Genomic DNA, 26,099 nt, shown 5'->3' on the forward strand with positions numbered 1-26,099 from the left:
AGTCCATCGTGCGGCTGTTAAGCCCAGAGCTTGTCCAGAATCTAACGATAAATTTACTACTCAAGTATCTCGCTTCCAGATCTTCTCCAACTTTGCCCGAATGTCCTCATAAAAGCTTGCATCGCAAGAGTTGCTCACATCAAAGCGACAGACGTGAATGCTTAAGGTCTCTTTCGTCTACTTTTTTTGTCGGATCGTTTTACCACGCATCTTCTCATCATCATACAGTTCATTTTCGCAACGAATGCAGCAACAAACTACATCTCGCCTTCGGACACGACAGAATCGTGCCCCGGAATCGCCAGATGTCAAGCTCAGCAAGTCGTTGTCGTATATTCTCCGACATGCAGCTGCTAAAGAGAAGCTACCGATACAACTTGACGGATACATGAATGTCACGCAGCTATTAACCCACCCGCGATTTAGGGGCATTACGTTCTCGGACATTCGGCGCGTCGTCGACACGAACTCCAAAAATCGATTCAAGTTAGAGTATAGAGCACTTGATGGTCTGGAAACCGCGAATCCAGATAATCCGACCGGATGGTGGATCCGTGCCAATCAAGGACACTCAGTCGTAGTTACAGATCTCGATCTCGAACCAATCACAGACACAGAGTCATGTCCGGTCGCCGTTCACGGGACGTACTTAGGGACATGGAATAAATATATAAAGAGTCAAGGGCTATCTAAGATGAAACGGAATCACATTCACTTAGCAGCTGGTCTTGCGGGAGAATCTGGCGTCATTAGCGGTATGAGGGCGAGTTCCGAAGTGTATATATACATTGACATCAAGAGGGCCATAAAAGATGGGATTAAGTTTTACAAGTCCGAAAATGGAGTTATATTAACTGACGGAAAGGACGGCGTACTGGAGCCCCAATACTTTGACAAAGTTGTAAACAAGGACGGTGACACGCTGCTATAAGATCGCAAAATGTAGCATTGAATTGTGGGCGATCGGGCAAATAGCTAGGATTGACTAGGTCTTGTATATAAAGTCGTCTTGTTAGGTTAGAACAACAGGACATGGTTGATTAGAGCCAGATCAATGATATTGCAACCCGATTGTAATAGGGCCTTGAGCTAATGATTCGTTATCCGCGGTATAGTCGCTCACGCCAAGCAAGCGGAAACGCCACTTCGATATGCGGGTCCTTGTAGAAAGCTAGGAATGCAACTGCATAAAGTAAACCCGAATACGACGAGAATACGATCGACGAAACGAGTTAGTGGATGCCCTAACCCAAAGCCCGAGCCGAGGAAGAAACACGAATACGATTGCCGAAGGGTGTCACCCTCGGGGGGGTTTGTTCGTACACATTTTGACAGATGTACTGGTTGTTGAACTCAGCTTCGTGCCACTATATAAGGTCATAGCAGACAGTCAATCGTGTTCCTTTGATTGTTATCGACCCGCTCTGTACAGTACGATGGCTGCTGTCGACGCGCAGGCTTCCGAGCCACTGTTGAACGAATCTGAGGGGACGACCAACGAGGAGCCAACAGCTACCCCTGCAGTGGAGGAGCTGAATCCCAAAACCATTCGCGCCGACTTCAATGGCGTTACTGGAGCGCTGGCAATTACAACTGGACTTCCGACTTTAATATACGTTTTGTATTATGCTTTAGACGCTGTCCCTGACGCTAAGGTATTTGACCTTTGCGCATTGGAAGGCTATCTTATCTGGTTCTTCGGGTTGGTAGGATTGTTCTATATCGTTCCTGGCCGAGTTATAGATGGTACCACTTTGCGCGATGGTACCCACTTGAAATACAAAATGAATGGTGCGTTTAAGCGGTCTGAAAGCCGAAACATGAACCTGTTCTAACAATTCGCTGTAGGTGTCAACTGTTTCTTGGTCGTGCTTGCCGTTCTAATTGCTCGTGGTTTTATTACCCAGGGACAGCTTCCAGAACTCGTATTTGTTGCTGATCACCTCCTGGGTCTTATCACCGCTTCTATCGGGTTCGCCTTCGTGTTGGCTTTCTTTGTCTACTTTAAGTCGTTCGGTAACCCCAAGACTATTCTCGCGTATGGTGGAAACACAGGCAAGCCAATCTTCGACTGGTTCATCGGTCGTGAGCTTAATCCTCGCATGGGCATGTTCGATATCAAGTTGTTCTGTGAACTACGACCTGGTCTTTTTTTGTGGGTCATCATTAATGCCGCTGAGGCACATCTCCAATACCGCAAATTCGGCTATATCTCCGACTCTATGATCCTCGTCAATATTTTCCAATTCATCTACGTCATCGACAGTGCTGTCCTTGAGGCCAAGAATCTCACCATGATCGATATCACTACTGACGGCTTCGGATTCATGCTGGCATTTGGCGATCTCGCGCTCGTGCCCTTCACGTATACACTTCAGACCAGATTTTTGGCTACGCATCCTGTCAATTTGGGATGGCTTGGAGTTGTTGGTATTGTTGCATTGAAATCGATCGGATATTACATTTTCCGATCGTCCAACTCTGAGAAGAATTCCTTCAGACAAGGGGACCCCTCGGTTGCACGTAAGTTAATACAACCCCGTATACATTTGCATGCTAACGGTGTTACAGATCTCAAGTACATTGAAACTAAGTCGGGCAGCAAGCTGCTCATCAGCGGGTGGTGGGGTGTGACGCGACACATCAACTACTTCGGAGACTGGCTGATGTCAATTGCGTGGTGTGTGCCGACCGGTTTTTATACTCCCGTTACATACTTCTATAGTCTTTATTTTGCGATTCTTTTGATTCACCGTGAGTCCAGAGACGAGGCTAAATGCAGTGAGAAGTACGGCGACGACTGGAAGGAATACAAACGTATTGTGCGATGGAAGATTGTTCCTTACGTGTATTGATTCCATGTAAGGCCGGATGAAATCGTCTTGGTGTGGTTTAGAAGTGAGGTGTGGCTGGCAGGGGTATGGTGCATGCAACGATAAGTAATCTGTACCGATGGACCGTAGTAGATCTGCGTTGAAATCCTACGCGGTCATCCCAGATGACAAGATTATTTAACGAAATAGTAGCTGGTGTTACAACTAGCAGCATTTATTGTAAGATTAGGAGATAGATAAATCCAAATTTATGAGCCTTTCTATACAGAGAGTGGCAAAGTTCCTGTATATCCCATGAAATATGGGCATTCGTGGAATTAAATCAATAAATTGCAGTTATATGCGGCCACATATTGGCGATCGGTAGAATATGGAATATGAATGCATCATTACATTTACTCAAATTTGTATTAATATAAACTGTCAGCTGCAGATTTGACTAATGAATGTAGTAGGGCAAGTCCTTCTTGTGTCACTTGCAGCATATCTAACATTACACTACAGGACGATTAGATGAATACCACAGCGCCTACAGCATCTGGAAATAACCCATTCAAAGTAACCGCAGTATAATTCAAACAATTACCCGACCAGGAATAATTAATGGCACATTTAACATAAATCGTGGAACAACATGGCCACGTCGGTGTGGCTGAAGCTGGAAGGCCCTGGAAGGTTCGGACCTTTTCTATCGAATGCATTTTATGTCATAGCTGAACAGTGTTTCGAGCTGGCGCCGCACGAACGCCACGACGTCTTCAAAAGTTGGCTGTTTCAATAAAAATCGCATTTTTGTTTTGCCTAACCTTATAGGAATTAACGCCACAAACGCATAGCGGTGATATCATATATGGCGAAGAGGGCAGGTTTTAGTTTTCGCGTTTTCTTATGTTCATAGAGCGCCGCTGACGCCGTTAAAAATCAGTTATTATGGTGTGAACGTGAATAAATTTCTTCACGATACATCCGAGCCAGCTTTACATAAAGGCCTGCTTATCGACTCTCCAAATAGACAATCGACCGTTTCAGCCAGTCACATCTGTATATACAACCAAACCGTCAGTCAATTACGTTTCTCGGTGTTTAAGCTTCGTCCCACCTAGATTCATAGATCCCTTTTTTTATTTTTGCACCTTATATCGTACAAAATGAGCGGATCAGTTGGCATTGATATTGGTAACGCAAACACTGTTGTTGCGGTAGGCATTCGATCAATGATAACCAGCATTCGAGACGTGATACTAATTACATATAGGTCGCCAGAAATAGAGGAATAGACGTCATTGTTAACGAGGTTTCGAACCGTTCGACACCGTATGTATCCATCCTTAGCCTGTTGGTCTATTTTCGGTGCTGATTCATATCAGATCTCTTGTCGCGTTCGGCCCTAAGTGCCGTTTCATTGGTGAGAGTGCAAAGACTCAAGAAATCACCAATTTGAAGAACACTCTTGGATCGCTGAAACGAATCGTCGCGCGGTCGCTGTCTGACCCTGAAGTCCAGTATGAAAAGCGGTTCATTCCGGGTGAGCTGGTCGACATCAATGGCACGGTTGGTGTGAAGGTCCGGTATCAAGGAGAGGAGACTACTTTCACCGCGACGCAGCTCTTGGCGATGTATCTCTCAAAGATTAAGGCGATCACGCAGGCCGAGATCAAGATGCCTGTCACAGATGTTGTTCTGGCCGTTCCAGGATGGTACACCGATGCGCAGCGCAGGGCACTGATTGACGCGGGCCACATTGCCAGCTTGAACCCTGTCAGGTTACTGAACGAGAGCACTGCTGCTGCAATCTCATATGGCGTTTTCCGAACGTTCCCGGAGGGCCAGACTAAGAATGTGGTCTTCGTCGATATTGGTCACGCGTCGTACAGTGTGTCCGTTGTTGCTTTTAAGCAGGGTGAGCTTAAGGTTCTTGCGTCCGCCTACGATATTCACTTTGGTGGCCGTGAGTTCGACTATGCACTCACCGAGTTCTTCGCCGATCAGTTTAAGGAGAAATATAAGATTGATGTGCATGAGAACCTCAAGGCTTACTCGCGAGTGCTGACCCAGACCGAGCGTCTCAAGAAGATTTTGTCGGCAAACGCCACTGCCCCACTCAACGTTGAGTCGGTCATGAACGATGTTGACGTTTCCTCCACGCTCAACCGAACCGAGTTGGAGGAGTTAGTCAAGCCACTTCTTGATCGCATTGTCGTTCCTCTTGAGACTGCTATTAAGGAATCGAAGCTTTCTTTTGAAGAGATTGATTCTGTTGAGGTCATTGGTGGTAGCACTCGTGTCCCTGCCATCAAGGAAACCATTTCGAACTTTTTTGGCAAGCCACTTTCCTTCACACTTAACCAGGACGAGGCCATTGCTCGTGGATGTGCCTTTGTTTGCGCGTCTCACTCCCCTACTCTCCGTGTCCGACCGTACAAGTTCGAGGATGTCAACCAATACTCGGTCACTTTCCAGTGGGAGCCTGTTGAAGGTGAGGATCTTTCCGAGTTGGAGGTCTTCCCTCATAACAACGTTGTCCCCTCTACCAAGATAATCACCCTGTTCCGCGACGATACTTTCGATATCGAGGCTAGGTACACCTACCCTGATACTCTCCCCGGCGCTATGAATCCGTGGATCGGCAGGTGGACCATTAAGGGCGCTAAGCCTACCGAGAAAGGTGACACTCCAGCTGTTAAGATAAGATTGAGAACCGACCACTCTGGCCTTGTTACAATTGATAGCGCATACACCGCCGTCGAAGAGACTGTTGAGGAGCCGGTGGAAGAGACTAAGAAGGAGGGTGAGGAAGGCAAGGAATCTACCGAGTCAGCCAAGACTCGATCTGTCAAGAAGTGGGTTCGCAAGGATACGCTCGCTATCATCCACGGCACAACTGCCCTCGATCAGTCCGTCAAGCAGGCTCTTATCGAGAAGGAGAACCAGATGGTTGAGGATGACAAGCATGTAGCAGACACGGAAGACCGCAAGAACGCTCTCGAGGAGTACATCTACGACATGCGCGGAAAGATTGAAGACAAATACGCGGACTTCGCCAGCGACGACGAGAAGTCGAAATTTAGAGGTATGCTCGACGCCGCTGAGGATTGGCTCTACGACGAGGGAGAGGATGCCACCAAGTCGCAGTACATTGCAAAGTATGACGAGCTTAACGCCGTCGGCGGTGTAATCAAGGGTAGATATTTCCAGGCTGAGCAAGAGAAGCGCGATGCTGAGCAGCGAAAACGTGACGAGGAACAGCGACGAATTCAGGAAGAGAAGGAAGCCGCTGCTGCCGCAGCTTTGGCTGCTGCACAGAAGGAAAAGGCCGAGAAGGACGACATGGAGGTTGATGGTGCGGAACCCACAGTTGAAGAGCCAGTCCAAGAACCAACTGTTGACTCGGAGATGAAGGATGTGGATTAAGCAGTCGGGGTTTTCTGATAACTGCCATGTATGATGTAGTTGATGCTTTACGATAAAGTTATACAATTTTAGTGTTGACCTTGGGTGGAATAAACGTAGCGTAAAATGCTAATATTACGTGCAGTGTTCATGGCTTCGGTGTCTAACTCCGTACCCCATTGCTTTAATGGATACGTCATGTCGCTAGAGCTGCTAGCACAGAAAATAACCAAATATAATCTTTATTAAGGTCCGTTGATTTATGTACAGGGCTTTCCATCGCCAGAATCTCCGATACTTTCTACCACAAACAGACAAATCCTTCGATCGTAAGTTGCAGTAATCTACTTTAGAATTAGCATCGCGCCAATATGACTCTCATTCAGACAAATGTCATGCGGAAGTTGAACCGATAAAGGATTGAAACTTTCAGATAGGAGCGAAAGACTTGATGGACTAGGTCTTCAACATAGCAATTCAGTTGAACTATGCATTGATTTGGAATCATCATTAAACTCCCGACGGTATCTTCCCGATGATTGTCATGAAAAGAAACATACCTCAATTGTTGTCAATATCCATTCGCGGAGGCTTATAGTCACATAATGGAAAGGACCTCCCGAGAAAATTATTCGTATTTGACCGGAACAACCCTCGATCTCGAGCCCCCAGGCTCATTGCACGTCTAACCCTAATGCTGCCAAAACTGTTGCGAGAATTATAGTGCTACGAACCTTAGCGTCGGCTAGGTCTTTAATACAGTACGAGCATTCTACTCAGCATTACGGAGAGACTTAGAATATATCAGGTGCGATGGCCAATCTTGCAGTCTTCTATCCTTCGCGGAAGGCTGCTATTGTGCGAAACACCAACGAGACCAAGATTCGAATCCAGTTGTCACTTGACGGCGGCGAGCTACCGCCATTTGAGAAATCCGCAACTGAGACGACGGACAAGGGCGGCAAGCCCAATAATTCGTCTGAAAGCGCAAGTGAAGTTAACGATGTCGAAGAGACTTCGCATGCCTCACAGAAGTCAAAATCACAGGAAATTGTGGTGAATACCGGTGTCGGCTTTTTCGACCATATGTTGCACGCTCTCGCGAAGCATGCGGGATGGAGTATGAATATCTATTGCGATGGCGATTTGCACAGTATGTCAACCCGTTGTCGAGAGGACATTCCTGATAGTTCTTGCATTCCGACCAAGACTAACAACTTTAGTCGACGACCACCACACGACGGAGGACTGCGCTATCGCGATTGGTCTGGCTTTCAAGCATGCTCTCGGAAAGATTGCTGGCGTCAAACGATTTGGAACTGCATATGCTCCTCTAGATGAAGCGTTGTCGCGTGTCGTTGTCGATCTGTCGTCTCGGCCGTACGCTACCATCGACCTCGGCTTGAAGCGGGAGAAAGTTGGCGACCTCTCGTGCGAGATGTTGCCACACGTTCTGAGGAGTTTCGCGCAGGGAGCGGGGATTACAATCCATGTCGATTGCTTGCGGGGAGAGAACGATCATCATCGGGCTGAAAGTGCATTCAAAGCATTGGCACTTGCAATTAAGGAGGCAACTTCGCGGACAGGTGGAAATGAAGTGCCTAGTACAAAGGGTGTCTTATAGAGAGAATTTTAATTTCATTTTCAGACAATGTAGTCTAGTTCTGGATTTTTAATAAATAGCATATTAGAGTGCTCGGATGCCAGCATAGATTTGAGCCGCACGGTGTATGGATGAGTTCAAAATTTCAGGCGTTGCACACCAGGACCGCCAATTTATTTACTACATTCCATGCCGAATAGAAGGCATCAATTATCTTTCCCGATGAGATGAGTTTTAGTGTTGTCCGAGTATCTAAGCGGATAGAGATACGGATTCGGACATCCACAGCCCTTATTTCCTCATTAAGCTCGACGTTCCGACAAGGGTTGCTTTTACACCACCTCAATGTACGGCAGTGCAGCACCAATCGAAGTGGCCCACCGAGGTCGGACGATCCAACAAGCAGGCATGTCGGTCGACAGTCGATGCAAAATATGATCGAAGTGCTTAGGTCACGTTGCCGCAATACGACCCATGCCGAAACGTGTCTCGAACCTCCGACATCTCTGCTGCAGATAAACAATGACCGCAAGCGCTCCCCGGTGATATCGTTAAATGTAGCTGACAACGATGTGTATTTCGATCCTGCGACTTGTGCCATCATATTAGATCGCTTGGGCCTCTCAGAAGGCAATGTGATGGACATTCAAATTGGAACCGGCCGCGGCATCTTTGACGCGCTTTCCACCTCTGGACTGCCAAATAGCGAGCAATTTCAAGTGGACAATTACGACATAGCGGGAGATTTGGTTGAACATGCTCTGAGTCTTTACGGCAGAAAGAGGCTTTCAAATGTGATGCTGCCGAGCCCCGCCATGTACAATCGAATCACGGAGCAATTGAAGTCGAGATTTAATGTACGGGGTGGTGAGGGCCAATTGGATGTCGTAAGCTTTACTTCATGTTTTCATCATTTCGCTAAGATGGAGCACCTGCGGTGGATACATGGTATGCTTCGGCCGGGCGGCTATGCCGTAATGTATTGGTTGTATAATCCTCTGCTCTATCCGGCGCCGAAAACTCCAATATTGTCACGGTTTAGGCTGACAGGAAAGAAAATTCCCGGTGTACAATACCCATCAAGATCAAAGATGGTGGAAAGACGTAATGAGCTGAAATTGACGTTGCGACGAAGATTGCAAGATATTCCGGAACTTGAACGGGCAGCATTGGATGAGCGCTTAATGGAGATCACACGAGAATTTGGAGAAGCTTATCGGACAGATCCGACCTCAGATGTTGCACTACAGGAATTAATGGAAATACAGGTTGAGGCGGGTGATGTTGAGACGCAGATGATCCGCAACTCGATGACGGAAAGTGCTGTGAACTCCGGTTTGAACCAGTTGGCACCCGATGACGACGATATCCACCCAAGTGCATGGCAGAGTAGAATGGCCGAGACACTTGGGAAGTATAAAGAGAGCCTCCTTCCTTCAGTTTCAGAAGGAAACTGGCTGAGTTTGTTGTATCATATGGAGAATTTATGGGAGCTATCTGGTCTGTTTAGAATGCCTCCAGAAAGTCACAGCAGAACATTCAGCATGAGAGTTGACTTAAGAAGTGTGCTCCATATGTGGAAAGAAGATCCTAATTTTTGGCATTTAGACCGTCAAGAGGGAGATAACTTGCTAGAGGAGCTTAGAGCATTGCTCGAGGACTCTCTTGACGATAAAGATTTGGATGAAGATGGCAGGGTAAACATGGTATTTGGTTCCCATATAACTTGGCTGAGAAAGGTATAGAACCGTGGCAAAATATTTGGAGAAGGTTTCCTTACGACATGTATATATATTGTATTATAGTGTACACTCGTTTTTGACAAGAGTCATGCAACTCGGAAGACCGAGAAGGAGCGAGCCTCAACGCGCGCCACAGCAATTACCGAAGTAAACTGTGTGGCGGCTCTTAAAGTGCAGGTTGCTGCACAGGATGTGGACCATCCACACCACGATCATCGTCGTTCCTGTGTAGATATTTGTCTACTGTCCGATCTACTGTCATCCAACGCACCAGAATATTCCGCGCACCATTGACATCGCGGTCGCACTCAAACCGACATTCTTTGCAAGAGTACTTTTTACTACCCCCAACGTCGTTGCGTTTTCCGCATCTTCCGCATGTCTTACTGGTGTATTCTTCAGAGACCAAAACGACTTTGCACGATTTATATTCTCGCGCTTTGTCGAGAAGTCGTTGTTGGAATCTGTAATGCGACCAAGTGGCCATAGCTCGTGCCGTCTTGGACCTGATCCGCCGTTGTCCACCCTTGCGCATCACCATTTGTTGAACTGGGAAGCTTGGTAGGATGACAAGGTTGAATGTTGTGCACAAATACTTTGCAATGCGACAGTGCATATCGCTAACCAAGTTTTGTATCCGGCGTCTTAATTTCCCTGCAGCTTTTTTCATGCGCCACCTCTAGCTACTAGATAAACAGGCGGGTATTTGCAAACAAATCGAGCAAAGTCCAAGGACTAGATAATACGGATCTAGCACTTGATTTGCGTGCGCCAACGATTGATCCAGCTTCTTAGTGGTGGCTCGGCAGGGCACACCCGTCATTCATTTGTACAGCCAGTATCCGTAGCTTCTATCGATGCGTGTAGTTGTGTACATGTTCCGGTGGCACATTCACGCCGAACGTGTCGCCGTACGCACTGATCAGGAGCGTCGACCATACCGGCACGGTCGAAATAACGCCTCGCCGCCGCGGTCCAAAACTCGGATCGTGTTCGATGTCAGTCAGTACCCGAACCACTTTGACCCCTGAACTTTGCACAGCGTCAATGGCCAAAACAAACTCGACGAGAACTTCCCTCGGAATGTCGTCGCTATCGTCGGTCCTTGGTCACTTTACCATATCGGAAGAAAAGATTGGGAATATCAGATATGGTTGAACAACACAGGAGCTAATTTTATAATATGTCTAGCAGCAGTACGGTCAGTACGAAGAGGACCTCGCGACCGAGCGGCGCGCAATTAAGACCGGCCACTACGCCGAGTACAGCTAGGCTTTCCGCCTCATCACGCAAACAATCGAGCTCATCTCTCAAAATAAAGTCGACTATTTCGTCTGATGCACTGCCTTTACCCGTAACATCTGTTGTGTCTCAGCCGGAGCCTTCGCACAACACAATATCATACCTGCCGTCGACAGTAACGACCCGCTCGCCTCGCTATCGACAGTCGCAGGCTCCACAAGATAATAAAAAGTTTTTCTACGCAAATGATCAAACAAAGGGCTCGCCTTCAGATACACCAACTCCACATAGGTCGCGCGTCCCATCGCGGAGTAGTAACTTATTGTCATCATCCGCACCCTCAACTAGCACCAACACACTGCGGACGAGGTCTTCAATAGCCACTCTCAAACCCCGCTCATCATCACCGTCGGGTTTTTCGACGTCCACCAACCTTCTAGGTTCACACATATTGCCCCATGCGCCGTCGAAATTTGTGTACGCGAACGGTGAGGAGGAAGTTCTGTCCCCTCGCCGTCCGACTTTATCAACAGCGGGGAGCACAACATCGACAGGCTCCGTATATACCCCACCAACGCATTTTCACCCCGCAAGCCCGACGCAATCGTCGTCGAGCCAGAGTTCTGCGTTGTCAGTTGGCGACGCACCCGGGCTATTGACAGCAGCCGACGATGGTGAAACTACTCCAGGCGCTCCTGCTGAGACGGATGCTGCAAGAACGAATCGTAAGATATTGGACTTGGAGATTTCAAACACGTCGTTACTGGCGATTAATCACACGTTGGAACGTGAGATGCGGGGACAAAGTAGAGAACTTAGAGTACTCAAAAAGTGGATTCAGAGACACAATTTTGGTGGCCGGGAGATTGACATTGGTAGTCTTTCAGTTTCAGAAACTGAAGACAGTGGCGTTGATGAAGACTCGGACGATGAATCAGACGGTTCGGGAGACGAAGACGATGAGGATCTGACTATTGGGCCGTTCTCTGCTCAGCGGTCTTCTGCGAGAAACAATGATTCAGTTACTCGCTCCGTTATGGAACTGGAAAATGTGGTCAAGAAAGAACGGGACTTGTTGGAGGCTTCTCGGGCTCTAAATGGTAGCATTACAAAGTGTATATTCATGTCCGATTTGCTCCTGAAGGAGGCGAGAACGTCATTGTCGTTCAAAGTATCACAGGAAGACCTTCGAATAGGCGGTAGAGTGTTGAGCTATGATGACACGAATTATACCTACGATGACGAGGAAGACATGACAAGTGGCGACAAAGTCAACAATATAGAAGAGCACGATGACATGAGTGACGTAGCAAACGGTGACGATGTAGCTACTGTTGCTGATTACCGGTAGAAGGTTAGAGCTTGGCTGGTTCGTGTACCATAGGATTGTTTTTACGTTGGAGTACATTTAGCGGAGTTTTGATATCTTTACGAAGTTTTATGAGCTTAACGTTTCATGTTGCTACATGTGCAGTGTTATATTGTGGTAACGTGCAACGGAGAAACAGTAAACCTGTTATGTGATATATGTATAGATATATATATTCAATATAGTTACATGTATGTCCCATTTTGAAATCCGAATGCACTTTACATTGACTTAACAGAATTCCAAACTATTCAATTCGTCAAAATGTGGCAGAGTCAATCCAGCAGGTTAAGAATCCCATGTATATACCCTTGGCACGTTCTAACGCCACCGTACTGAATTCCTCCCACGACAATCCCTTCTCCGGATTGGCCGGTGTAGCGGCAACGAAGATCTCGGAAACCAAATCTTCGATGGCGTTTAGACTCAGCTTCCGCAGTTCGGCATCCGCCTCAGCGTCGTTGAATGTATCGTCCCATCCGAGATCCTCGTCCTCGACAGCAGGCATATTTGTAAGCCAATCATCATCGTGGCTTTTGTCGTCTGGCTGCGTGGCAGGTGGTTGATCGGTCAACGACGGTATAGCTGACGAGAACACTGATGATATTGGCTGATGGCCGGAGACAATTTCCTGCTGGACGCCAACAAATGCATCTTCAATCGACCGAAGCATAAAGCTCACAAGATCGTTCGACAGCTCAAAATAGCCGGCAAACATATCCAGCATATTTATCTTTGTCACATACCCGTCACCATCGACATCATAGCCCCTAAAAACATACCGCAATCGCTCTTTCCGAGTACCTTGCGTAAGCGCACTCATGCCTTCGATATACTCCTTAAATCCAACAATACCGTTCTGGTCCGTGTCGTAGATTGCAAATATGCGACTCGTAACCAAATTTGGCGTTGATCCCAGCCTTGAGGTAAGTTTCTTGAATGTGTCGTAGTTAATGCCGCCAAAAATTTCGTATGGATCGTCTGGATAGTCCACTACAGTGAGGCTCTTGAATTGCTCGTACAGTGCTTCAATTTCGAAAGGGTTGACTACAAGCAGGTTAGATGCTACCTCAGCAATAAATAACTATACTCACAATGCGTAGTTTTTGAAAAGTATGTGACAAACTTTTGGGATAACCGATTCGGTAGTTTACTGAGATAATATGCCTTGCCCGGGTAGCATGCTTTCTGGGTGAGATCAGGGTTGTATAGCACAGGGATAGGAATGCGGATTTTGTATAGAATGTGTGTCGGTAGGTGAGCGTCCATGGCTTCGCACTTTTCGCAGAGATCGACATCGTCGCACTGTGTGCACCTATACCGGAGACCCTTTATAGGACTGTGCGCGCTATTAGCTAGATAGCCGACTGATGAGAGGCCGTTCTAAACTCACTTCGCACGGCAAACATTGCAGCTCACACCGCCTAGAACTGTCAGACCGTAACTTTAGCTACAGAATCGGTATTACTTACGGTGAACAAATGCGTTCCTCCGTTTCTGCTCTACAGCGATATGGCTGAGCAGATTGATTATACGCTCTGCATCAGTAGCAGGCGGCGAATCATCGCTTTGCCATGCGAGATTATAAGACGCTTCGTCGTCCGAATGCTCCGAATCGTCATCTGGCGGCATAGGTGGAAGCTGCAAGTTCGCTCCTTCCGCATTAAACGGGTCACCCCAATCAAACTGCGATGGACGAGCCTGGTCGCCATTGACTCCGGTCAATCCGCCGATATTCCATGCATCCGGTTCATGATCTAGCCCATTCGTGCCCACATTTCCATTAAATTCACCGATGTCTGGTACTGACGTGCCGGCGCGACGGAGACTGCGTGTGCTGCTTGGCGCTGTGGCTGCTTCTCGACGCCGTGCTCTTCGCCGTCGCGAGAGACCTGAGTCTGGCGGCACATTAGCGTTGGTATATATACTGTAAATAAGAACCGCAGTCGCTGCGCATGTAATGGCCGCAATCTAATTAATTACGAGATATTGTCAGAAATGCCCAGAGCGCGTCAGATCCGCAAATACACCTGCATACCGCTGTGTGCGAACGCAAGAGAGATTCCAGTCCCATTATTTATAATGTAACCAACTCCGCGCGACAGATAAATTGCCCGCAAGGCCAGCAGTAGTCGACAAGATTCTATACTTATTCCTCCACAGTCGCAGTATTACCTCGACAGACATAGGCATAGCACCTCGCAGTTCACGTCGATATATTATTGTTGCCGTTTAATAACTGACAATTTTTGAATGTTTGGAAAGTGCGCGCGAGGACATCGCTGTGGCGCGTGAACGCACTGTGGCGCATGATGATGTGGCTATGCCTTCGCTCAACTTCCACAATCACCGCTTGCTGGCATACTCTGATAGTACTGCTGGTATTTGTTGCTGACCGGCTCGTCCACATTCGCGTTCGTCCACACTAACTATCCGTTGCTGTTAATCCCGCTTACCGACCGGAATTCGACGGTATGTTTTTATTTTTAGTCGCTTTTATGCAAGTGCACGATCCCGTATAGTGGGGAACGTCGAGTCCTCGAGGCGAGACCTCGAGCGCGCCAGCTACAGCTGAATACCACCCGTGGCATATATTCAGTCTGTTCTCTGTGTACATTTGGATAACGTATATGGCCACCCTGTCGGCGCTTGTTCGGTGCAATATCGAGTCCTAGATTCCTTGCTGCCCGGACTCGTCGTCACGATTTGGATGGTTACAATGGTACAGGTCTATATACTCCTTATCGATTACGTCGACCCAATCTGGTTTGAAGAAGAGTGCGCGAAATAGTATTCTAAGATGTCTGGTGAAGCTTGGTATGTTTTTGTGTTGGTATGTGACGTGTCGGCCGGGCTGACGAATGTCCGCAGGCTGTACCTTCTGGCGGTGATTCTGAACGCCGTCAACCTGTTTTTGCAGGTCTTCTTTACAATCATGTACAGTGATTTAGGCATGTCTCGTAGTTGTTTGTCGTGGCTCGAGCGTTGCTAACAATTGTCTAGAATGCGGTGTGTATTGTCTAACCCAAGGTCAGCCGAGCGTGTACTTATCATGTCATAGATTACATCAACGTTTTTGATCTCTGCAACAGGCTTAATGCTGTATGTAATAACATTTTCTTGGTAATACAGCTTTGACTAATTTACTCTAAGTATATCCTGCCCGAAGCTGGTGTGCAGGCCTTCCTCACCTTCATGTTCTTAATAAATGGATATTGGATTGCGCTGCTCCTCAACCTGCCGCTCGTCGCATACAATATCAACAAGTACGTCTCGAGCCGACTTTACTATCGTTCATAGAGGCTAATGAGGAACAGAGTTATTAACAACAACCATCTGTTGGACGCGACCGAGATCTTTCGAACGCTGAACGAACACAAGAAAGAGAGCTTCATCAAGCTGGGATTCCATCTCCTGATGTTTTTCTTTTACCTGTACAGCATGATTGTTGCGCTCATAAGAGAAGAGGATTAGACTGTCCCGAGGACACCAATTTTGTAAACATATTATAACACTCTTGTCAGTACAATATTGGACCGAGAGAATAAAATGTGATGTGACGTGAGTTTGACGGTTCGATTCGTTGGACGCAATATGGCATTTCTGTGACTTGTATACTACACGCGCAAAACTGTAAGAAAAGAGGTTGTGACTTTGCAGAGTCGCTGGTTAGTTCACAGAATTTTTTTAACGTTCATTTCTTGTTAATTTGCACTTTTGTCATATGAGAATTTTGCGTGTTTAATATATTGTCATATTTTTGTCGTGTTTCCTTTTTTTTTGACACAAATAAAGCATTATGATATATCTACATTCATGACACTTATCGCCATTTATCCAAAAGTATGAATCAAATCAACTTATCCGGGAAACCGGTCCGCCCGGCGAATCGGCATTTCTGGCCGTCAAGACCTCGACTCCGGTTTCGGTCACTAGCAACATATGTTCTGTACATCATCGTCAGCTGTCCATCCCGCGACGAAATCTGCCTAAGACACTTACCAAACTGGGCAGATCGCTTGCCGTCGACAGTCGCAGACGTCCAATTGTCCGGCCAGGTCTTGTCCTTCCAGCTTCCGAGGGCAAGCATCGGCTCGATCGTAAACGTCATACCCGGCTTGGCGACACCGGGCGTCTTGTTCTTCGCGTAATGGGGGATATTCGGCGCGCAGTGGAACAGCGTGTTAATCCCATGCCCGCAATAGGTACGAATGACCGAGCAACCATTCGCGGTAGCGTGCTTCTCAATCACGTTCCCGATTTCGCGGAACAGCATGCCCGGCTTGACGATTGCGATCGCCTTGTCGAGACATTCACGCGTCGTCTCGACCAGCCGGATGGAATCGGCGTCGGCAAGCGCCTTGTCCCCGACGTAGTACGTCTCGTTCAAGTCGGCGTGGAGGCCCTTGTAGTAGATTGAGATGTCGAGGTTGACAATATCGCCGTCCTCGAGCTTGCGCTGATCAGGAATTCCGTGGCAAATAATCTCGTTGACGGAGATACACACACTTTTGGGGAAATGGTAGTAATTAAGCGGCGACGGGTATGCTCCGATCGAGATACATGTGTCGTGCACCAACGCGTCGATTGAGTCCGACACTACGCCAGGTTTTATGGCAGCGGCGGCTGTATCGAGGACTTTGCGGCCGAGCTTGCAGGCTTCTCGTATCCCGGCGATTTCGTCGGCCGTGTTGATGTGGATATTTGTCGATCTGAAGAGACGCTGTTCCGAGTGCGGGATTCCGTCTTTGGCGTAGTCTGGGCGAGGGATCGAGTCTGGGAGCGTGCGCATGGGGGACAAGGGGTATACTGGACGTAATGGACCCGTGTATGAAAACGTTGGGAATGGGTCATATGGCGTTGTTGGCTGTAGTTGCTTGTGAACCAGCTTATGAGTAGGCCAGGCCCTGATCAACGTTAGATTCGGTACGGGTGCAAACTGATGCACATCCCACAAACCGCTTACTTCTTGAAACAGTCCTGGCCGCAGAAAGAAGAATCTTTTCCTAGCTTGAGACAGGTAGGACATTTTAACGAGGACGCGAAGTTGTCGCATTCGGCACGGGAACATGGTTTTGGCTGTTGCACTTCTACCATTGTCTGACTGTATCGCACAGGAGATTAAATTATATAATCGACCAGATATCTTAGAAATAATGAAATGAATATAGGTTGCGGAAAGAACGGCCGATACGTACTGGGCCAACCAAGATTCTGACAAATGTCGAGGCAAATTAGATTTTGACAGGAGCTAGCGTATTCTCCGGTCCGGCAACTTTGGCGTGTCCAACCCAAGGGCGTCTTTTGTCGCAACCACTGACAATAAATAATTATATATGATATATGGCCATTCTACGGATACTGTTGCTGATCTGATCCAGGGCTATATGTGCGCGTCATTCAGCACGTTACGTTTGATGTTAGAGTAAATGTGCCAAATCGTAATCGCAGTAACGGGCCTGATCGTGATAACGGTGAATGAACAATGGGATTCGGCGAGTAACTTCAGTCGGCTGTTGCCTAGTTCACTTGCAAATCCTACGCACAAGAAGCCATATATACAATAATTCAAGTACTTCCAGTATACGCCTCTACCTGTTCCTATAATACAACCATGCACTCGACAACGTCATGCAGGACCCAACTCACAGTATAACGGCCAATCTAATCAGTCGCAGTTTTAAACTTCCGTCGACACATAGGGCAAAGGCCCTTTGACGATTCGGTGGTCAACCACTTGAGAAGACAGTGCATATGGAAAGCATGCTTGCAGTCGCCGATGACTGTGCCAGTTAGTCTCACATCCAGGCCAATTTATTTACATCACAAACAGAGGAAACCTAACATACTTAGCGGACAATCATCGCCAGGATACTTGCAGGTAGGACAGGTGCCCTCGAAGGCCACGCGGCAAATGCCGCAGAGCTCTTCCTGTGCATGGTCCCAATGCCATGTGCTGACCGCGTTCCAGCGGTTTATCGTGACTTTCATTTAGCTGCTGGACATTCGCTGCGAAGTTTCTGATATAACACTTTGTTGGCTGGCAGGGATCTTGTTATTGAGATCAGGTTTTGCATACAATGTTCCGATGAATTTGGGACTTGTTTACTCGCCCAGTATAGGGTTAGGTTAAGAACCCCCGCCAGAGGACTGCACGGCCACAGCAATCGCAAGCCACTCTGCCGACAGTCCGGGGGAATCCTGCACCGCCACATGTGGAGTGTGGTCACGGTCTCGGTTGCGGATGACGCAAAGAATTGCCCAAACAGCAAGCATCATGCAGACAAGTTGGTTTGCATTCACGGAAGCTGCGATGCTGCCGTTATCCCAGGTGGTCTCTGTGGAGCTGAACTTACTATCTCCTAGCATTAGTGTGCTCGGAGTGCTCGGAGACGGCATGTAATGCTCGATGCAGAAGGGATGTGTCAACAGAGGCCATCGGCCATCTTCTAGTTACTATCCCACCGGATGCCGTTTCCGGTTCCGTTCATGCAGAAACAAGAGGCATATGTCGGCCACCGAGGGTTAATGACGTTCGGCGCTTCACATGAAGATGATGGGTGGTGTACATGCATCTAGTATATATGTTGACTTAAAGCATGGGTATATCGGGAACTAGCCTGCAGCAAAACGCTAGTGCCAGACTGAAACGCAGACGACATAGTTCTAGCGTCTCCCGCCGAGAGCAATCTGGGAGAGAGGTAGCCGGAGGACGTAGCGGCCTTGCTGAAAGCTGATGCGGAGGACGCGGGGGAATGTCGGTACCTGGTCATCGGAAGGGAGGATGGTTGGCGGTCCCTCCGTTGGTCCAGGATCTGCTCAATCTATATCCACACCTACACACAAAAAACACATGGCTGTATGCACATTGCGCCACTGAGTGTGTATTCATTCTAGCTAAAAAAAACCATAGTAAACTGGCAGTAGCTGATGACCAGGGCGGGCGGAGATTCGTCTGCACCGTATCGTATCGTATCGTATCGGTAATGGAAACCAACATCCTCGGCTCCACCCTCGGCGCGCCAAAACTCTCCCACCATCTTATAAACCACATGCTCCCCATAATGTCCACCTGTCCTGTTCCTCACCACACTGTCCTTATCGTTATTACCACCTCTTCTTTCCCGTCACTGCAGGCAAATTTATCACAATGGCCATCGCAAGCGTCTCTTCGGTGACGTCGAGGTACTACTGCTATCCTTCGATTCAAATATTCACGTGAAACACCGCTAACCTCGTCCACAGTGTCGTCAAACCAAGGAACTCCATCACCGTTGTCGACAACCGCACAGGCAAGTCCATCGAGATCGAAATCACAAACAACTCCATCCCCGCAACCGCCTTCTCCCAGCTCAAGGCTCCCTACGCTGACGGCGAGCGTGCCGAAAATGACACACCGTACGGCCTCCGCATCCTGGACCCGTCCTTCATCAATACGGCCATGATCCAGTCCGAGATCACTTACATCGACGGCAACAAGGGCTTCCTCATGCACAGAGGTTATCCAATCGAGCAGCTCGCCGAGAAGTCCTCGTACCTCGAGACCGCTTACCTGCTCATCTATGGCGAGCTTCCCTCCAAGCCCCAGTCCGACCTGTGGACCTGGGAAATCATGCACCACACTTTCGTTGCCGACGACTTGCAACAGATGATCCGCCAGATGAGATACGACTCCCACCCTATGAGTGTTTTCATTTCTGCCTTCGCGGCCATGTCCGCCTTTGCTCCTGAAGCAAATCCCTCGCTCCACGGAAACGACCTTTACATTAACAACAAGGTGAGTTCGATCCCGCAGCTTCCGACTGAATCCACTAACTCAACTAGGCTCTGATGAACAAACAAATCGTGCGAATTCTTGGGAAGGCTACCACGGTCGCGGCCATGGCTTACCGGATTCGCATAAACCGTCCGTTCACACCTCCCCGCTCTGACTTGTCGTACACGGAAAACTTGCTCTACATGATGGACCACATGGCCGAGCCAAACTCATACCGGCCCGATCCTCGTCTGGCTAAGGCCCTCGACATCCTCTTTATTCTTCATGCCGACCACGAGATGAACTGCTCTACGTCGACCATGGTCCACGTTGGGTCATCGCTCGTCGATCCGTATTCATGCGTCGCTGCTGCCTCGGCCGCGCTCTACGGTCCTCTCCACGGCGGCGCTAACGAGGCTGTGATCCGCATGCTCACCAAGATCGGATCAGTCGAGAACGTGCCTGGCTTCCTTGAAGCCGTCAAGCAAAAGAAGGAGCTCCTCTTTGGCTTCGGCCACCGTGTCTACCGCGAGACAGACCCACGCAGCAAAGTCATCCGCGAGGTCGCCGACATGGTGTTTGAAGTCTGTGGTAAAGAATCACTTATCGACGTCGCCATCGCGCTCAAGGACGCTGCTTTGAAGGACGACTACTTTACTAGCCGAAAGTTGTTCCCGAACGTGGACTACTGGTCGGGATTGATCTACAAAGCCATGGGTTTCCCATTGGACTTCTTTCCAGTCTTGTTTGTCGTTCCGCGGCTATCTGGATACCTGGCGCACTGGAAACAGCAACTCGAGTCCGGCAAGAACAAGATCTCTCGCCCCCGACAAGTCTACGTCGGCAAAAGTCGCCGCGATTACGTCCCTGTCGAAGCTCGCGAGGAGCGAACTATTACCGGCCAAAACGGACTCACTGAGATTCCACATTATATCAGCAAGCGCCGTTTGACCAAGATCTAACTCTCGTAGCAAGTAGTCTTTCTGTCTTGTAAACCGTAATGTCATTATTTTTCACACTTCGTATACAAAAGTGCCATAGTTGGAGTCGGAATTTGGTAGGAGTTAGTGCTTTTAGACGATTTTTTCGTTATGGGATATGTCCTTGCAATTGTATGTACCATTTGAATAAAGCAACCGGTTTTACCTTGTGCAGAAATAAATCTGATGATGTGAATTGTGGAGTAAGTAACATGACGCCAAAGTACCAACGCCTCGGATTTTTCACACACTGGATTCGCTCCAGCAACCACCGGGGCTCATCAAGACAATTCCGAGCGGGCCCAGCGCACCAGCATATTCACATTCTCTCGGCATTTCCTCTCGCAGTACTCGTCCTCGTTGTCTTTTATCCAGTGCACCGATATCACATAGTTGCATACGTGCTTTCGATATAGTTCACGAAGATGTCTCGAGCGCGGCGTATTGCGAAGGAAATGCAGGACGTGCAGGCTGATCCCCAGTCAGGCATTCGGCTGGAGCTAGTGTCGGAGTCGGATATTTCACGCTTAAAGGGATATTTTGAGGGCCCCCCCGGGACACCATATGAGAGTGGGCATTATGAGGTTGATATTGAGATTCCGGTACGTGTTTTTAATGTTTACCCCCTCCCCCCCAAGAAGAGCCTTTGCTAATTGATTGTATAGTCTGATTGTGAGGTTTTTACTGCCTATTATATGCTGTGTCCAGATTACATGCAATTCGATCGTTGCGGTTCTATGGCAAGTGCTGACAGTGGTAGATCCCTTCAAACCGCCAAAGATGAAATTCGACACAAAAGTCTACCACCCAAACATCTCCTCACAAACCGGCGCAATTTGTCTGGACATGTACGTGCAATGGCAAATTAATTGTTAGGGATAAAATAACTGACGGGAAAATCAGTCTAAAGGATACGTGGTCACCGGTGCTCACATTAAAGGCGTCCTTGATCTCACTACAATCTCTCCTCACTAGCCCCGAGCCAAGCAATCCACAGGATGCGGAGGTCGCGAAACACTACATGTCGGATCGGAAGGGGTTCGATAATACGGCGCGGTACGTACACGCACCCGTCAGTTGACGCGTATACTGATGATAGCAGATATTGGGCTAAAGTCTACGCTGGCGCAGATAGAGGTGCCTGTACGTACTACTTCCTATTGCTGATTCCTCGCAATTTCTGCCAGCACTACTAACGCCCCGTAGCAACTACGTCAACAGCGCCGACAAAGACGCCCGACGTGTTTGAGTTATACGGCATAGACAGGGACTCTGTCAAAGCATTCGAGAGCATGGGTTTCGACCAACAACGCGTCATAGAAGTGATGCGGCGCATTGGAATCAAGAAAATTGGAGCAGACGGCGCGGAGGATAGGATATTGGAGGAACTGCTAAAGTAGCCGCGCATCATGCCGGCGGTGAGACTTCAAATTTGCATATACCGTTGGGACACGGACACTAAGTAGCATTGGCTTTGCCCATCTTTTGTGTAAGTACACACGGTATCCGTATTTAGTTGGCGATTATCAATATATGTAGTTCATCTAACTATGGTATAATACATTCATGGGCCAAATCCCTAATGTAGCAATGGCGAAAGATGTAAGACGTGTGGTATATTACAATCCCATCCCGAACCCGTTGCACGTTATCAGCCGCCTTAAGCACTAGTTTGACGAATCTTACAATGTCAAAATTAATCCTCGTAGTTTGTTCGGCATATTTTATCCTGCAAGATAAAATGATTGCTCGCAGCGGTTTGCATGACAGATATGCCATATTCGCGTGACAGCTTAATATGACATTGGTTTAGTAATGTTTGCCCGCCTTAGTCTCGCTAGCACCATTACCCACAATTGCCAATCATTTCGGCGACACTATATCGTCAACATCAATCACTTGGCTTTTATTTTATATTCGTTCATAGATTAGCGACCCTATTTTGTACTAATTACACGGCAGAATAGAAATCTAACCATGGTATGTTGCATGTGGCGGTGAATCAACTCTTGGAAGTGCCATGCTGACAGATTTTACAGGGACAAGGACAGTCTGGACTGCCACCTGGCATGCCTGATGGCGATAAGGATAAGAATAAGGACAAGGTATGTTGTCTTGTACCGGATTTGTGGATTCGTATGAAGATGATGAGGGATTGATGCTAATTATGTTGGATAGAAGCCCGAGAGTAAGTCCCACCCTGGCGATCGGTGATCCCCATCGACTAACAAAACGCAGAGCCAAAGTATGAGCCCCCGCCAACTGCGCGGATAGGCAAAAAGAAACGCAAAGGTCCCGACAGCTCGACAAAATTGCCATCAGTCTACCCGACCACGCGATGCAAACTCAAGCTCCTCAAAATGGAGCGCGTCAAAGACCATCTTCTGCTGGAGGAAGAGTTCGTGCAGAATCAAGAGCAGCTGAAGCCCACTGACGAGAAAGTCGCACAGGAGAGGAGCAGGGTTGATGATATGCGGGGTACGCCTATGGGTGTTGGCACGATGGAGGAGATAATTGATGATGACCACGCGATTGTGTCGTCGACTACTGGCCCGGAGTACTACGTCTCTATCATGAGTTTTGTTGATAAAGATTTGTTGGAGCCCGGATGCTCGGTTTTGTTGCACCATAAGGGTGTTAATGTCGTTGGTGTGCTGCAGGATGACACGGATCCCATGGTGTCCGTCATGAAGCTTGACAAAGCACCGACAGAGTCGTATGCCGATATCGGTGGCTTGGAGTCTCAGATCCAGGAAATTAAGGAGGCCGTCGAATTGCCGCTCACGCATCCAGAACTGTACGAGGAAATGGGTATCAAGCCACCGAAAGGAGTCATTCTTTACGGTGCACCCGGGACCGGCAAGACACTTCTCGCCAAAGCTGTCGCAAACCAGACCAGCGCCACATTTTTACGCATCGTCGGTAGTGAGCTTATTCAAAAGTATCTAGGTGACGGCCCTCGCCTTTGCCGACAGATATTCCAGGTCGCGGCAGAGCATTCGCCGTCGATCGTTTTCATTGACGAGATTGACGCGATCGGCACCAAGCGTTACGAGTCTACTTCTGGCGGCGAGCGCGAGATTCAGAGGACAATGCTCGAGCTGTTGAACCAACTCGACGGTTTCGACGATCGCGGCGACGTCAAAGTCATCATGGCGACGAACAAGATCGAGTCCCTCGATCCAGCACTAATCCGGCCCGGTCGCATCGACCGCAAGATCCTATTCGAGAACCCCGACGAGAATACTAAACGCAAGATCTTCCAAATTCACACGGGCAAGATGTCGCTTGGAGATGATGTCGATCTCGAGGAGTTCGTGGCTGGAAAGGAGGAATTGTCGGGCGCAGACATCAAGGCTATTTGCACGGAGGCGGGGTTGCTTGCGCTCAGGGAGCGGAGAATGAAGGTCACTGCGCAGGATTTCCGGAGTGCAAGGGAGCGGGTTATGAAGAATAAGACGGAGGAGAGCTTGGAAGGTTTATATTTGTAGATGCATTTTGGACCTGTTGTTTTGTCGCTCGCAGATGGCTTGTAATAGCGGTTATCAATCATATACAATTTAGTATAGTTACTAATGTATGATGCACGTAAATTTTCTCGAACGTAATATTGTGTTACAAGGTCCAACCGAAATGTCGATTATGTTCTACACATAACCGATTTCGATCAAGCATACCAGGGCGCACCAGGATTTTTGCAATCAACAGTGACAGTCCTGTTCCTATTCCCCAGGATCTTGCTAATTTCAATCCCAACAGCAACAGTTTCCTGCGTCAGATCATGCTCCAAAATGATCCCCGTCTGGTCATCCCTTATCCACTGTTTCACGTCCGCATACACCTCATCCGCCGTGCGAGATTTAGTGATCATACACCAGTCATCTGTGTCGAGGTCCCAAACAATCGGGGTCAGTCCGAACTTCGCAGCGATTGCACGCACACGATTATCAAGGCCACCATACGGCGGCCGAAAGTACCGTGGAATTACACTAGCTGTGGCGTTCATTGCCCAAATCGACCATTGAAACTGTGCCGCAATTTTCCGGTTGGTTAGGCTGGGAAGGTATACATGACTGTATGAATGAGAAGCGACGAAATGGCCGCTCACGTACTCGGACCGAAAAATGTCCGGGTACGCGAGCACTTGGAGACCGACGACAAAGAAGCTGACTTTCTTTTGAACTTGATTGAAGTAGGATATTAGCTGCGTGGTCTCTTCATTCGGACCGTCATCGAAAGACTGAATGAGTTCTATACGATTAGCTTCGTTTAGTAGACGACAAGACAACGAAATTTACCACCGCAGTGCATAATGTCGTTCGGACCAAGGCAATATCTGGCGCTCTGTCAGTTCTAATACTCAAGTTGGAATTAATAGCTATCTTACTCGCAATTAAATGAACAAATAGCGGACCCGTAATCACATGCATTGTCGAGCCCTTCAAATGTCGCTTAGAAAAGTCCAGCTAGACTCATCCCTACCCAAGACTCACTGTATCGTGGACCCGTAGCTATGTCCGACAGATCCACCTCCGCAGACCCGATGTAAGGTGGACTTTCCCCCGGCCACGATTTCAACTTGGTGATATCGCGAAGCCATTGGGGAAATTCGGCTCGTGGCTTTCGCGTGGTTTCAGGGAATCTGTGCAACTGGGCGTAATCTGCCGGTGTCATAAACGACGAAACTATGCTTATTGTTGAAAAGCAAACTAACTGGAGAAAAATACTACTAAATAACCTCATATATCCGATGCATTTGAACGAGGGTCGTTTGTGGCATTCGGACGACCTCATTCGAGTACTGCTGCAAAAAAGGAATACTCTACTCGGCCAGCAAACATCTAACTTTAGCCACTTTCATCCTACCTGCGGCAGATACTCGTACATTACATTCGATCAGCAACACCACGTGATTGATTTACATCTTTGAAGGCAACTATTCCACGAACAGCGCTGATCATCGAACGGCCTAACCCCTGACTTTCCTCCAGTGAGTGGGATACGCATCTTCCCGCTGTGCGGCTCGGATTTGTTAACAAGGTCGAGCAGTGATCCAAACGATCTCATTTTGACCTAGGCTAGGGAAATAGCTACGGGACCGACGCAGTGTCGCGGAAGGGAATCTGCAACAATACTGCTTCATCTCTCTGGATGTGACTGCCTCACCGACGCTCAACTGCAAC

General features: G+C 48.2%; 13 protein-coding genes across 13 annotated transcripts; 9 read left to right on the top strand and 4 right to left on the bottom strand.

Annotated features, from left to right (window-relative positions):
- Positions 1–1,175, top strand: POJ06DRAFT_242862 (phosphotransferase KptA/Tpt1). The gene is made up of 2 exons (XM_056186277.1): positions 1–166; positions 229–1,175. The coding sequence occupies exon 2, from the start codon at positions 245–247 to the stop codon at positions 929–931; it is 687 nt and encodes a 228-aa protein (XP_056047263.1). The 5' UTR covers positions 1–166; positions 229–244; the 3' UTR covers positions 932–1,175.
- Positions 1,176–1,436: 261 nt separating this feature from the next.
- Positions 1,437–2,855, top strand: POJ06DRAFT_191818 (ergosterol biosynthesis ERG4/ERG24; the record flags this gene model as incomplete). Its single annotated transcript, XM_056184863.1, has 3 exons — positions 1,437–1,791; positions 1,849–2,523; positions 2,572–2,855. 3 exons carry the CDS (start codon positions 1,437–1,439, stop codon positions 2,853–2,855), a joined length of 1,314 nt encoding a protein of 437 aa, XP_056047264.1.
- Positions 2,856–3,758: 903 nt separating this feature from the next.
- On the top strand, positions 3,759–6,458 carry POJ06DRAFT_242866 (heat shock protein 70 family). The gene is made up of 3 exons (XM_056186278.1): positions 3,759–4,033; positions 4,090–4,148; positions 4,202–6,458. The coding sequence occupies exons 1-3, from the start codon at positions 3,983–3,985 to the stop codon at positions 6,243–6,245; spliced, it is 2,154 nt and encodes a 717-aa protein (XP_056047265.1). The 5' UTR covers positions 3,759–3,982; the 3' UTR covers positions 6,246–6,458.
- Positions 6,459–6,641: 183 nt separating this feature from the next.
- POJ06DRAFT_7603 (Imidazoleglycerol-phosphate dehydratase-domain-containing protein) lies at positions 6,642–7,954 on the top strand. Its single transcript, XM_056191517.1, has 2 exons — positions 6,642–7,377; positions 7,448–7,954. Exons 1-2 carry the CDS (start codon positions 7,038–7,040, stop codon positions 7,846–7,848), a joined length of 741 nt encoding a protein of 246 aa, XP_056047266.1. The 5' UTR covers positions 6,642–7,037; the 3' UTR covers positions 7,849–7,954.
- Positions 7,955–7,976: 22 nt separating this feature from the next.
- Positions 7,977–9,688, top strand: POJ06DRAFT_242872 (uncharacterized protein). The gene has a single exon (XM_056186279.1). It carries the CDS (start codon positions 8,055–8,057, stop codon positions 9,570–9,572), a length of 1,518 nt encoding a protein of 505 aa, XP_056047267.1. The 5' UTR covers positions 7,977–8,054; the 3' UTR covers positions 9,573–9,688.
- Positions 9,689–10,495: 807 nt separating this feature from the next.
- POJ06DRAFT_7657 (uncharacterized protein) lies at positions 10,496–12,300 on the top strand. Its single transcript, XM_056191525.1, has one exon. The coding sequence runs from the start codon at positions 10,753–10,755 to the stop codon at positions 12,160–12,162; it is 1,410 nt and encodes a 469-aa protein (XP_056047268.1). The 5' UTR covers positions 10,496–10,752; the 3' UTR covers positions 12,163–12,300.
- Positions 12,301–12,340: 40 nt separating this feature from the next.
- Positions 12,341–14,493, bottom strand: POJ06DRAFT_242875 (uncharacterized protein). Its single transcript, XM_056186280.1, has 5 exons — positions 14,219–14,493; positions 13,653–14,151; positions 13,574–13,604; positions 13,275–13,519; positions 12,341–13,227 (listed from the first exon to the last, which is right to left on the bottom strand). The coding sequence occupies exons 1-5, from the start codon at positions 14,252–14,254 to the stop codon at positions 12,440–12,442; spliced, it is 1,599 nt and encodes a 532-aa protein (XP_056047269.1). The 5' UTR covers positions 14,255–14,493; the 3' UTR covers positions 12,341–12,439.
- Positions 14,494–14,540: 47 nt separating this feature from the next.
- POJ06DRAFT_242884 (cornichon) lies at positions 14,541–15,978 on the top strand. Its single transcript, XM_056186281.1, has 7 exons — positions 14,541–14,652; positions 14,909–14,997; positions 15,052–15,131; positions 15,184–15,189; positions 15,242–15,282; positions 15,334–15,446; positions 15,498–15,978. The coding sequence occupies exons 2-7, from the start codon at positions 14,981–14,983 to the stop codon at positions 15,652–15,654; spliced, it is 414 nt and encodes a 137-aa protein (XP_056047270.1). The 5' UTR covers positions 14,541–14,652; positions 14,909–14,980; the 3' UTR covers positions 15,655–15,978.
- Positions 15,979–17,424, bottom strand: POJ06DRAFT_272489 (peptidase M24, structural domain-containing protein). Its single transcript, XM_056189563.1, has 3 exons — positions 17,147–17,424; positions 16,183–17,087; positions 15,979–16,127 (listed from the first exon to the last, which is right to left on the bottom strand). The coding sequence occupies exons 1-3, from the start codon at positions 17,275–17,277 to the stop codon at positions 16,036–16,038; spliced, it is 1,128 nt and encodes a 375-aa protein (XP_056047271.1). The 5' UTR covers positions 17,278–17,424; the 3' UTR covers positions 15,979–16,035.
- Positions 17,425–17,652: 228 nt separating this feature from the next.
- Positions 17,653–18,247, bottom strand: POJ06DRAFT_217424 (anaphase-promoting complex subunit 11). The gene is made up of 2 exons (XM_056185557.1): positions 18,030–18,247; positions 17,653–17,963 (listed from the first exon to the last, which is right to left on the bottom strand). The coding sequence occupies exons 1-2, from the start codon at positions 18,169–18,171 to the stop codon at positions 17,845–17,847; spliced, it is 261 nt and encodes an 86-aa protein (XP_056047272.1). The 5' UTR covers positions 18,172–18,247; the 3' UTR covers positions 17,653–17,844.
- A 948-nt stretch (positions 18,248–19,195) lies between these two features.
- Positions 19,196–21,086, top strand: POJ06DRAFT_242892 (citrate synthase-like protein). The gene is made up of 3 exons (XM_056186282.1): positions 19,196–19,365; positions 19,426–19,957; positions 20,005–21,086. The coding sequence occupies exons 1-3, from the start codon at positions 19,331–19,333 to the stop codon at positions 20,896–20,898; spliced, it is 1,461 nt and encodes a 486-aa protein (XP_056047273.1). The 5' UTR covers positions 19,196–19,330; the 3' UTR covers positions 20,899–21,086.
- Positions 21,087–21,138: 52 nt separating this feature from the next.
- POJ06DRAFT_217429 (P-loop containing nucleoside triphosphate hydrolase protein) lies at positions 21,139–24,522 on the top strand. Its single transcript, XM_056185558.1, has 8 exons — positions 21,139–21,518; positions 21,582–21,588; positions 21,677–21,764; positions 21,820–21,972; positions 22,019–22,059; positions 22,123–22,238; positions 22,947–23,033; positions 23,157–24,522. The coding sequence occupies exons 1-8, from the start codon at positions 21,342–21,344 to the stop codon at positions 24,405–24,407; spliced, it is 1,920 nt and encodes a 639-aa protein (XP_056047274.1). The 5' UTR covers positions 21,139–21,341; the 3' UTR covers positions 24,408–24,522.
- POJ06DRAFT_7803 (uncharacterized protein) lies at positions 24,496–26,028 on the bottom strand. Its single transcript, XM_056191549.1, has 4 exons — positions 25,410–26,028; positions 25,304–25,355; positions 25,215–25,252; positions 24,496–25,167 (listed from the first exon to the last, which is right to left on the bottom strand). The coding sequence occupies exons 1-4, from the start codon at positions 25,708–25,710 to the stop codon at positions 24,584–24,586; spliced, it is 975 nt and encodes a 324-aa protein (XP_056047275.1). The 5' UTR covers positions 25,711–26,028; the 3' UTR covers positions 24,496–24,583.
- Between the last annotated feature and the right edge of the window lie 71 nt (positions 26,029–26,099).

This window comes from Lipomyces tetrasporus, assembly GCF_029532465.1.
Source record: "Lipomyces tetrasporus strain NRRL Y-64009 chromosome Unknown POJ06scaffold_1, whole genome shotgun sequence".
Classification (NCBI taxonomy): Eukaryota; Fungi; Ascomycota; class Lipomycetes; order Lipomycetales; family Lipomycetaceae; genus Lipomyces; species Lipomyces tetrasporus.

Bases quoted from the DNA above. Each gene is read 5' to 3' on its own strand.
- POJ06DRAFT_242862 (XM_056186277.1), top strand. From the start codon at position 245: ATGCAGCAACAAACTACATCTCGCCTTCGGACACGACAGAATCGTGCC.
- POJ06DRAFT_242866 (XM_056186278.1), top strand. From the start codon at position 3,983: ATGAGCGGATCAGTTGGCATTGATATTGGTAACGCAAACACTGTTGTT. The intron at 4,034-4,089 runs GTAGGCATTCGA...AATTACATATAG, and splicing joins ACGCAAACACTGTTGTTGCG to GTCGCCAGAAATAGAGGAAT. The intron at 4,149-4,201 runs GTATGTATCCAT...GATTCATATCAG, and splicing joins GTTTCGAACCGTTCGACACC to ATCTCTTGTCGCGTTCGGCC.
- POJ06DRAFT_7603 (XM_056191517.1), top strand. From the start codon at position 7,038: ATGGCCAATCTTGCAGTCTTCTATCCTTCGCGGAAGGCTGCTATTGTG. The intron at 7,378-7,447 runs GTATGTCAACCC...TAACAACTTTAG, and splicing joins TTGCGATGGCGATTTGCACA to TCGACGACCACCACACGACG.
- POJ06DRAFT_242872 (XM_056186279.1), top strand. From the start codon at position 8,055: ATGAGTTTTAGTGTTGTCCGAGTATCTAAGCGGATAGAGATACGGATT.
- POJ06DRAFT_7657 (XM_056191525.1), top strand. From the start codon at position 10,753: ATGTCTAGCAGCAGTACGGTCAGTACGAAGAGGACCTCGCGACCGAGC.
- POJ06DRAFT_242875 (XM_056186280.1), bottom strand. From the start codon at position 14,254: ATGGGACTGGAATCTCTCTTGCGTTCGCACACAGCG. The intron at 14,152-14,218 runs GTATGCAGGTGT...GTAATTAATTAG, and splicing joins TCTTGCGTTCGCACACAGCG to ATTGCGGCCATTACATGCGC. The intron at 13,605-13,652 runs GTAAGTAATACC...TGACAGTTCTAG, and splicing joins GAGGAACGCATTTGTTCACC to GCGGTGTGAGCTGCAATGTT.
- POJ06DRAFT_242884 (XM_056186281.1), top strand. The intron at 15,283-15,333 runs GTATGTAATAAC...ATTTACTCTAAG, and splicing joins TCTGCAACAGGCTTAATGCT to TATATCCTGCCCGAAGCTGG. The intron at 15,447-15,497 runs GTACGTCTCGAG...AATGAGGAACAG, and splicing joins GTCGCATACAATATCAACAA to AGTTATTAACAACAACCATC.
- POJ06DRAFT_272489 (XM_056189563.1), bottom strand. From the start codon at position 17,277: ATGGTAGAAGTGCAACAGCCAAAACCATGTTCCCGTGCCGAATGCGAC. The intron at 17,088-17,146 runs GTAAGCGGTTTG...AACGTTGATCAG, and splicing joins GGCCAGGACTGTTTCAAGAA to GGCCTGGCCTACTCATAAGC. The intron at 16,128-16,182 runs GTAAGTGTCTTA...GATGATGTACAG, and splicing joins CAAGCGATCTGCCCAGTTTG to AACATATGTTGCTAGTGACC.
- POJ06DRAFT_217424 (XM_056185557.1), bottom strand. From the start codon at position 18,171: ATGAAAGTCACGATAAACCGCTGGAACGCGGTCAGCACATGGCATTGG. The intron at 17,964-18,029 runs GTATGTTAGGTT...TAACTGGCACAG, and splicing joins TGGCGATGATTGTCCGCTAA to TCATCGGCGACTGCAAGCAT.
- POJ06DRAFT_242892 (XM_056186282.1), top strand. From the start codon at position 19,331: ATGGCCATCGCAAGCGTCTCTTCGGTGACGTCGAG. The intron at 19,366-19,425 runs GTACTACTGCTA...CCTCGTCCACAG, and splicing joins GTCTCTTCGGTGACGTCGAG to TGTCGTCAAACCAAGGAACT. The intron at 19,958-20,004 runs GTGAGTTCGATC...TAACTCAACTAG, and splicing joins ACCTTTACATTAACAACAAG to GCTCTGATGAACAAACAAAT.
- POJ06DRAFT_217429 (XM_056185558.1), top strand. From the start codon at position 21,342: ATGTCTCGAGCGCGGCGTATTGCGAAGGAAATGCAGGACGTGCAGGCT. The intron at 22,060-22,122 runs GTACGTACTACT...AACGCCCCGTAG, and splicing joins TGGCGCAGATAGAGGTGCCT to CAACTACGTCAACAGCGCCG. The intron at 23,034-23,156 runs GTACCGGATTTG...CAAAACGCAGAG, and splicing joins AGGACAAGGTATGTTGTCTT to CCAAAGTATGAGCCCCCGCC.
- POJ06DRAFT_7803 (XM_056191549.1), bottom strand. From the start codon at position 25,710: ATGAGGTCGTCCGAATGCCACAAACGACCCTCGTTCAAATGCATCGGA. The intron at 25,356-25,409 runs GTGAGTCTTGGG...CGACATTTGAAG, and splicing joins AGCTACGGGTCCACGATACA to GGCTCGACAATGCATGTGAT. The intron at 25,168-25,214 runs GTAAATTTCGTT...CTAATCGTATAG, and splicing joins CGACATTATGCACTGCGGTG to AACTCATTCAGTCTTTCGAT.